General features: G+C 39.0%; 1 protein-coding gene across 1 annotated transcript in view; it reads left to right on the forward strand.

Annotated features, from left to right (window-relative positions):
- Nucleotides 1-10,340, forward strand: part of LOC107754999 (dermatan-sulfate epimerase-like) — an 18,186-nt gene extending 7,846 nt beyond the window's left edge. The window contains exons 4-7 of the mRNA XM_016571640.1: nt 2,080-2,116; nt 5,646-5,885; nt 7,303-7,510; nt 8,125-10,340. Coding sequence (XP_016427126.1) covers nt 2,080-2,116; nt 5,646-5,885; nt 7,303-7,510; nt 8,125-9,856 — 2,217 coding nt within the window. The 3' untranslated portion in view covers nt 9,857-10,340. The remainder of the gene's footprint in view (nt 1-2,079; nt 2,117-5,645; nt 5,886-7,302; nt 7,511-8,124) is intronic.

The raw sequence follows: 10,340 nt of genomic DNA on the forward strand, positions 1-10,340 counted from the left end.
CAACAGTGTAATTATAAATGTAATTACAGAAATTCATTACAGATGTAATTACATGCAGATATTTTTCAAATATAAGTACAATGTAAAAACATGTATGTACACAATAAGTGCATTGTACCAAATTATTAATTTAAATGTAAGTACATAGTAGTTAAGGCCACTTAATATAAAGTGGGACAATTTTTTTACAGTGTATCTACTTGACTGTTTGTAGAAATTACGTTTCAAATCAAAAATAATAAATCTGATAGCAGTAGTTTCATAACTTCTGCTCAAGTCTTGTTAAAAAACTTTATTTTTCACGCTGGTCTAGTTAACGTACATGTAAGTTTTTAAAGTAAATTACCTTTATAAAATATTTTATTGGCTCTTTTAGCTGAAGGATGAGACTTCCGTTCCTACAGCCGCTAAAATTGAGTGTTGTGATTACATTTACCTATGATTGGTCCACTTTATATTGTCTCTGCCTCTACGGACAGCGTCTGTGTCATGCTGTTCAATGTTGGAATTCTGTTGGGAAATGCATTACAAAAACATTAAAAAAGTCATGAAAGCACATTTAAAATTTAAGAAAAACAGGACAAGTAAAAATATTTTAGGCCTGTAGGGCCAATAATTGACAACATGCTCCACATGACCTTTTATTAAACCCAGAAAACCCCTTCAGAAAACTTTTTTAATACCAAGCGGAACTGAAATTCTCAGTTTCAGAACTGAATCTGTGCACAATTTGTTACTCCCACTTGAACTGACATATGGTTTTTGGAGAAAGTTCAGTGCTCTGCCACACACACACACGTTTTGAAGGATGAAAGGTCTGCCCCCTCGCTCAGCATTCCTGCCTGGAATTTAAGGCTGCTCAGGGTCATTCTGCAGAGCTGAACTTAAGCCTCCGTAATTATTTCTCCAGTGCAGCAGTTCTCCACATGACTCCAGTATTTCAGAACAGATATTTTCCCCTCTCTCTGTTGCTCTTTTGTGTTTCTCTCTGTCTATATTCCTCCCCTGCAGCTATTCATAACATAATCTGTAGTTTTTGGCCCTGAAAGTATGTCCTGCTGTTCTTTTTCCTTTTTGAATCGGCTTCTCTCATATCTGTCCAAATATCTGGAAGTTCTTTTTACCCCACTCTTCCCACTATTCCCAGCTCAGTTTCATAGCAGAAGATTCTTTATAAAATAACAGCATTGATATACTTGGTTTGTGGAGATCAGCCTTGATGAAGGAACACCCCCTAAAAATGTTAGTTCACCCAAATGAAAAATTCTATCATTTTTCACTCACCCTCATGTCGTTTCAAACCCATAAGACTTCCTTTTATTTACTGACAGTCCATGCAACCAAAACTTTGATTCAGCAAAAAGTACAAATAGACATCTGTACAAAGTATGAATTACTTTAAAGGGTTAGTTCACCCAAAACTGAAAATTCTCACAAAAATAACATAATTTATTTAACAATTCTTCTCCCCCGAGTTACGTCTGCCACCATTTTGGAGAGTACCCAAGAGCGTAATCGACGTAATCGGCGTTGTTTGCGTTCGTCGGAGAAAGCGCAAGCATGAATGAATCTGCGTAATCAGTGTTGTTTACGCTTGGGGGAAAGCGTGAGTATGCATTGTGATACTCTCTAAAATGGCGGAAGACGTAACTCGGGGGAGAAGAATTGTTGAATAAATTGTTATTTTTGTTTTCTTTGCGCTCAAAAAGTATTCTCGTAGCTTCGCAAAACTGAAGTTGAGCCACTGATGTCACATGGATTGTTTTACTTTACCGATGTCCTTACTACGTTTCTGGACCTGGGAACATTATAGTTGTGTTGCTGTCTATGCAGGGTCTGAGAGCTCTCACATTTCATCAAAAATATCTTAATTTGTGTTCCGAAGATGAACGAAGGTCTTACGGGTTTGGAACAACATAAGGGTGAGTAATTAATGACAGAATTTTCATTTTTGGGTGAACTATCCCTTTAAGACTTTTTGTGTACTTTTTGATGCATCAGTTTTGGTTGCATGGATTCTCAATGGATGGACAAAAACGATGTGAGAATATTTCAAATTTCTTCATTTGTGTTCTGAAGATAAACAGAAGTCTTAAGGGTGTGGATCGAAATGAGGGTGAGTAAATGATTACAGAATTTAACAACATTTTTGGGTGAACTAACCCTTTATGCTCAACCTTGTGTATGCAAAGCTCCTAGTAATCCCAACCAACCCATCATTTCTACATCTTGCAGGTCAGGACAGTCAGGAACTTGTGCGTAGTTCTTTATTTGCCACTTAAATTTCACTTAGCACTTTATGATGACTGCCTGGTTTTGCAGTTTCACACTTTATTACATGGCACATCTGATCTCCAGTCAACCAAAAACAGCCCACATCACACAGTTTTGGTCTCACTTCCTCTGTAGCTCCCTATATCGAACTCAAGGCTCTAATTTTGGCCATGAGAACTACCGCTAGAACAGCACTCTCCTACCTCAGCACAGTCCTAAGCGTCTGTATTCCACTACCGTCTGGAGGTTCCATCACAACAAGGTACAAAGTCGCTTTCCAGTATGCTCTCACATTTACTCTGTGGTGGAACGAGCTTCCAACCTTCACCTGATCTACTGAGACCATCACAGCTCTTAAGAAGACACTCCTTTGAAATGACGGTTGACTTTTGAGAATGTGATTACTTAGTATTTTATAGAATTTTAACTGTAGCGTGTTATCAATATTGCATTTAATATTTAAATTTCAATAGAAATGACATTGACAGTAATGCCGTATTCCAAAGACAGTAGCAATAAATATGGAATTATGGTAGCACTTTAGTTAAGGGACCGATTCTCACTATTAACTAGTTGCTTGTTAGCGTGCATATTACTAACTTATTGGTTGTTTATTAGTACTTATAAAGCACATATATTCTGCAGGACCGTATTTTAGTTCTCTTAATTCGACCCATGCCTAAACTCAACTCAACAACTATCTTACTAACTATTAATAAGCAGCCAATTAGTGATAGCTGTTAGTTAGTTAATGGTGAGAATTGGTCCCCAAACTGAAGTGAGGCCGAAATTACATATATAAATAAAGTCCTACTTAAAAGTCTGAAGTTCAGCTAATTGAATTTAATATAAATGTAAAATGCAATACAATTTCATTTAATTTGAAATAACATTGTAATTGTCTGAAACCATTCCATAATAGGTACTCCCTCTTTTTTTTATTTTTTTTTTAAGTATGCTAAAGTGTACTGCTTTTACGCAAGGGCAGGAAACGGCAACAACACTTGCAACGAGTCTTTATTCAGCCCTGTAAGTAACACATGTTGGAATATAAGTGATAACTTTGAAAATATGACTTATTACAGAAATAGTCAATTCTGTCCCAGACATCAAGTCAAGTGCATTGAGCTGTATGGTACAGCTGTGTACTCTGGTTGTATACTGCACATTTAGTCAAATGTATACACAGTACACAAACAGCAGAAATAGCATAAGTGGTGTGGTGGTACGACTCTCCAAATATAACGTTCTCAACCAAGCCTTCATTGAGCTCAAAATTACATGACTAATATTGGAACATACTATGTACTTTTTTGTGTGAAATGTAACCGAAAAAGACTGTAGTAGAAGAAAAAACATGGAAATATAAAAAAAGATATAACGTAAAAAGCAATGAAAATGAGGAAAATATTTAGATGGGAAAAAAATAAAGGGCTTTGTGGCATGAAAGGTGTTTTCTAGTGTGGATGTTTCCTTAATATGGTGCACCCAGATAGTACATAATTTGTGCTTTGATAACTCGGGCTTGAGAGCTGGGTTTCTGCAGTCTGAATCCACAGAGCAGGGTGATATCATGTTTGTGTAAATGTTGTTGTTCACTGAGGGTAATTCCTGCATGTGTGTGTAAGGAATAACTTAGATAGCTGTTTGTGGGTGGAACTAGTACATTTGTGGTGTGACCGGATTACTCAATATACTGATGAGCTGTGGTCTAAATATTCATGTGGTTCTTCTCATACTCACCCAAGCATGCAGGCAGAGTACATTTGAAACATTTTCCTGAAATTAAGTCTTGCTGTGCATGTCAAAGGTGGTGTTCTACTAAGAGTTTAGCTCAAATTAGTACAGGAATTCACAAAGCTTTACTGAGGTTTGCAACAAGTCTTAGTGTCTGTGTGTCTTCTGATTCCCAGGCTCATAATTATAACTTGTACAATTCATCATTTTATACCATCAAACGTAACTTGCTGAGGTTAAAGGGATCTCTGGTTTCTGTCTGATCTCTCTATGCTGAAATGAGCTAGATATAACGGCTAAGAACTGCTTTTTGCTGACACAAGCCCATTTACAGTACATGCACATGAGAAAACTATTCCAGGCTTATTGCAGAAAGCAGCACTTTGAAACATTGTGTAAAAATTGAGCGCTATTTTCCTTACACCATTTAAGAAATTAAATTTTTTAGTTATGTCATGACTGATGTTGTTATATGGATAAACAGAAATATTATGGACATTTTTGGATTTGTTTCAGCTTTGGCAGTCTTGAGTCTCAGGCATGTTTCTTGCATGTAAATGTACAAATTGTAATGCTGAAGTTCAAGATCAAGAAAAATATTTCTTTCATTGCAACATGTGCTGTATATATTCAAAGTTGAAAAGAAAATCCGTGTTTTAAAGAAAGAAATTGTTTGGGGTTTTTTTTTCCTGAAGATGCCAATTTTTTTAGAAAATGCTGATTGTTAACTAGTGTCATAAATTTCATGTGTTCAGTTGCTGTTTTGGTTTCCCTTTTTCCTCAATTAGATCATTTGTTTCCATATAGCTATCTATTAGTTCCTATTTCATTGCAACATGTGCTGTATATATTCAAAGTTGAAAAGAAAATCCGTGTTTTAAAGAAAGAAATTGTTTGGGGGTTTTTTTTCCTGAAGATGCCAATTTTTTTAGAAAATGCTGATTGTTAACTAGTGTCATAAATTTCATGTGTTCAGTTGCTGTTTTGGTTTCCCTTTTTCCTCAATTAGATCATTTGTTTCCATATAGCTATCTATTAGTTCCTTGTCTGTTTCCTTGCTTCTGATTAGTTTCACCTGTGTCCTGTTTCTTTAAATAAACTACCTCTAGCAATTAGATCCATTAATTGCCATGACACTCAAGAGCTCATGAGGTCAAAGTAAATACTGTTACAAAAGATGTATATTTAAAATGTTTTTAAATAAACCAAAATGTATTATGGTTTCCACAAAAATATTAAGCAACACAACTCTTTTCATCCCAATAATAATAATAAATGTTTCTTGAACATGATTTCTGAATTATCATGTGACACTGAAGACTGGAGTAATGATGCTGAAAATTCTGCTTCGACATCACCAATGAATAAATTATGTTTTAAATGAATTATTTTAAATTGTAATAATATTTCACAATATTACTGTTGTTACTCTATTTTTGATTGAGCCTTAGTGAGCATAATATAGTGTTCAATAGAGAATTCAAAAAAAAATTTAAATGGAAGTTTTTTGCTACATTGAATTAAATATGTTAAAAGATAATGTCCAAAGTTCACCATATTCATGAAAACTGCCTTCTGATCGCAACAAATTGTTCTCTATGCTGCCATTTTTACTACTTTGCTCTGTATTTCAGGATACCTCCAGGAAGCGTACCTCTGGACAAAACAGGCTCTGGCCATCATGGAAAAGTCCATGGTTCTTCTCCGAGATGTGACTGATGGGTCTCTGTACGAGGGTGTGGCGTATGGAACTTACACCACTCGTTCACTCTTTCAGTACATGTTTTTGGTACAGAGGCACTTTGATATCGGCCACTTCAATCACCCCTGGCTGCACAAACACTTTGCATTTCTCTACAGGACAGTGTTGCCTGGTAAGACCTTGCTTTGCTTCATTCTGTGACTATTACAAGCACAGCATTTAGAGGTGTCATATTGCAAATTTTTTAACATTTAATTTCTTTACCCGAGGTCCAATTAAAACGTTTTTTTGTCTGCAAAAAGGTCGTAATTCGTAATATCCTTAGAACTATATGGGACATTTTGCTGCGGTTGTAACATCTATAGTATGTAAATCACGCATTTTGAAAATGAGTAACTGTTTGCTTTATGTGGGCTGCAGTTTTGCTGTTGGGTCCAGTGTAAAAGTGTTTGACAGATTGACAAATTTTGTTACAATAAATGCACCTTCAGTTTTGAAAGTTACAGGTTGCTTTCATTTTTTGACCTTTTTTCTTTTATTTCTCAGGATATGCCCCCTTTTAAAAATGTTACTAGCAGACAATTGTGGTAATAAAGTGCTTTGTATAGTCAGGCATAGTCAGTGTTGGGGAAAGTTACTTTTAAAAGTAATGCATTACAATATTGCGTTACTCCATAGAAAAGTAACTAACGTTACTTAGTTACTTTTTTGGAAAGTAATGTTACGTTACTTTTGCATAACTTCTTAAATCTGGACGGGGCTTGCTTGTTTGTTTTTAAAATAAAAAAGTTATATTTTTGGCAAATACAGTAATAAACTCCTTTTACAGATCAGTTGCCTGGTCTCACCTTAAAACGATAAACAGGTAACCTAGCCAGCACCAAACCAAAGTTCAGACCATGAGTTGTAACTGCAACAATAGCTCTCTGTGCACATCAAAGAACTAAGAGCTGGTAAGCTGTTTGTGTGCGTCTACAGACAAGTCAGGTTTGGACAGTTTGCAACCTCCTGCCAAAAGCCATTTTATTTTAGTGGAAACCAAAACCTTAAGCAACAAATCAGGAGACGGAGAGGGTTAGCAGTCACAATACACTCAGTCTATCTCTCAGTCTATCCCCTCTGGGAATGCACACAGATGCAGTACTGTTAGGACTATATGGCCTCTTCTTAGCCGTTTTTGTATTTCTATATCAGTGTAGCTAGCAAGTGTTTTGGCTCTCTGTGGAAACTAAAACAAACTGGTGAAAATACTAACATCAAACTCTCATTAGTTAAATGCTCCCCTCTAAAGACTGTGCTTACTGCTGCCGTTCTTTTACACAAAAGTGATTCATTCTGGCTAAATATTTTCTAGTGGTTGCTAGGTTTAATATCCCTTTTCACAGTAAACTGCTACTCTTCCTTTAATCTTCGCCCAACCTCGATAATTAAAAAGTGTTTACAGCAGTCAAACAAGCTTCTGCTCACTGACTGAAAATCAACACTTATTGTGCAGTTTGTAGGAAACAAAAAGAACAGATTCCTGTTGACCTAATCTTTCACACTCGTATTAGGTTTTGAATGTTTCAATGTATTTTTTGCTCCTGCAGGTTTTCAGAGAACGGTTGCAATCGCAGATTCCAACTATAACTGGTTCTATGGGCCAGAGAGTCAGTTGGTGTTTTTGGATCGGTATGTCATGCGAAATGGCAGCGGGAACTGGCTGGCTGAGGTAATCAGACAGAATCGAGTTCTGGAGGGCCCAGGACAGGCAGGCAGGGGTCAGCGCTGGTGCACGCTGCACACCGAGTTCCTCTGGTGAGATTTGTTGGGTTCCTGAGCATGGAACTTCTAACTTTTAAAAAAGTTAAAAAAAAATTCTGTATTAAATTTTAGTTTTGAATACTGTGTATTTAACCCTCAAAGATGTAGGCTTTGATTTTGGTAGATTGAGTTTTAACATTTTTAGATACAGATTGTTGTTATTTTCCCCCCTTAAACATGTTTGTAAGAAGCTGTTAGTCCCTGGTCATCATGGTGCTTCAGTATATTTTGTTTCAGGGTAAATGTCAATGTTGCAAAATTTCACCTTTGTTGTACTTACGTTTTCAGGCAATTTGACTTTCTTTAGAAGCATTGCTAGTCACTATAATTTTAGTTACATATATATTGTAGTCACAATATATGACTACATATATTGTGATGTAGTCTTATATTGTGATTTAAGAGTGACTCCTATGTGAGCTGTGCTTCATAATTGCTGCACTATCCACAATAGGGAATGAAATAGACCTTTTTATCCTGCAAGCAAACAGTTTTCAGTTTATCCTGCAAGCAAACTTACCAAACAGTTTTCTGATTATCCAAGAACAAGAATTTTTTTTTGTATTGTGGCTTATCTAACTTTTCTATGTGCTTCTCCCACTGTATAGGTATGATGCCAGTCTGCAGCCCACCCCACCTCCTGATTATGGTGCATCGCACCTCCATTATTTCGAAGACTGGGGAGTGGTGACCTACGGAGGTGCCCTGCCTGCTAGGAGAAACCACACATTTCTGTCCTTTAAGTCGGGCAAGCTCGGGGGACGTGCTATTTTCGACATGGTTCACCAAAACAAATACAAAGACTGGATCAAAGGGTGGCGGAACTTTAACGCGGGCCACGAGCATCCGGACCAGAACTCCTTTACCTTTGCTCCGAATGGAGTCCCGTTTATCACAGAGGCATTGTACGGTCCCAAATACACCTCTCTCAACAATGCCGTCATGTTCGGGCCTGCCGTGTCGGAGAGCTGCTTTGCACCATGGGAAGGCCAAGTTACAGAGGCTTGTAACTCTAAATGGCTTAAGTACAAGCACGGTCAAGCGGCAGACTGCCAGGGGCAGGTGGAGGCGGCTTTGGAGCGGCAGGGAATGGTGTTTATTCGCGGGGAGGGTCACGGCGCTTACAACCCTGAGCTGAAGATCAAGAGTTTTCAAAGGAACTTACTGCTGCTTCATCCTCAGCTGCTGCTGATGGTCGACCACATTCAGCTGCATTTAGGCAGCGTGACATGCAGCATGAGTGCCTTCTTCCACAACACAGACATGCCCTTTCAGGAAACCCAAGTCGACGGAGTTCACGGTGCTCTGATCAGACACGGAAACGAAACGTCCAGGATGTTCTGGTTGGACGATACGGGCAGCAGTGAAAAGGCAACAGTGGGATATAGGAGTTACCCCCGTGGATACCCCTATAATGGTTCGAATTATGTAAATGTGACTATGCCACTGAGGCACCCTACCAGCAGAGTGGCCTACATCTTCTTCGGATCCGGAGTGGATGTTCAGAGTTTCAGTGTGCGTGGCGACTCAAAAACACTGGACATCTATCTGGCCACCGGAGATCACACCTACACCATCTATCTGTACACAGATGTGGTTCCCACCAAGCCTATGGCCATGGTGTTGATGGACCAAAAGAAAGTAGTGTTTGAAAGGACAGCAGGGACAAATGAGCAGCCCTTGGAGGAGGTAGAGGAATACATTAATGTTGTGGAGGACAATCTGCAGCATGTCAAACCAGTCTTCCAGCAGCTGGAGAGGCACATCCTTTCACGGGTTCTCAACACGGACAGTTTCCACAAAACTGCAGAGCGCCTCCTAAAGTCCTCGGACAAGAGGAAGACTCCAGGGACTGTGGAGAAGATGTTTTCCCTTTCTAAGAAGCAAGGGAAGGGGAAGGGAGGCAAGAAGGCGAGCTTTTCCGACAGCCTCCCAGACATCTTTGCTCAGATCGAGGCGAGGGAGAAGAAGGAGAGGCAGAGGACGATGAAGCGCGTCTATGAGGAGGCTCCGGAGGAGACCGGCGGCGACTCGAGGGCATTCATCGATTACAGTGATTTACGAAAGGGCAGGAAAGTGGGATTTGTCAAGGGGCGGAAATTCAAAGAAGTACGTGTGGGGGCTACGGCAGAGAGCGACAATATGTTCAACGCCACCTCGTACATTCGCCTTTTCCTGATTTTAAATATAGCCACTTTCTTCGTCCTGCTGGCGGTGCTGATGACGCGCTTCCAGAGGGCGCAGAGTTTGCATACGCAGCGTTGTCTTTACTGCGTCCTCCTCATAGACAGCTTCATCCTGCTCTGTCTGTACTCCTCCTGCTCTCAGACGCAGTGCTGACTAACATCAACCCTGTGAGACGTTCAGAATGGAGCTCTTTGACCAAATTTTGACATCAATACTATGGGAAAATAACCCTGTTTGCAGCAGCAGTGCATACAAGTGATAGCATGTGGCTCTTTCTCACAGGCACAGTCTCGTCTTTACTGTGAGATGCGTGGAAGTGTCTTTATTCAGCACAGCTCTGAGTCAGTGCCAGCCAACAGGTGTCTGGGAAAAGTTGATTCCGTATAGGAATTAATAGATGTTGCGAAGATAGCCAGCCCACCTCAGATCAAAAGCTTTTGTGGAGCTTTGAAATAGTTTACATGAACTTTGTCTTGAAGTACACTCTTTAAAATAAAGGTGCTTAAAAGGTTCTTCACAGCGATGCCACAGAAGAACCATTTTTGGTTGGCGACAAATAGAACCATTCAGCCATAGGTTCTTTAAAGAACCATCTCTTTCTTACCTTTTTATAATCTGAAGAACCTTCTTTCACCAA

This window comes from Sinocyclocheilus rhinocerous, unplaced genomic scaffold (assembly GCF_001515625.1).
Source record: "Sinocyclocheilus rhinocerous isolate Xijiao unplaced genomic scaffold, SAMN03320098_v1.1 scaffold3064, whole genome shotgun sequence".
Taxonomy (NCBI): domain Eukaryota; kingdom Metazoa; phylum Chordata; class Actinopteri; order Cypriniformes; family Cyprinidae; genus Sinocyclocheilus; species Sinocyclocheilus rhinocerous.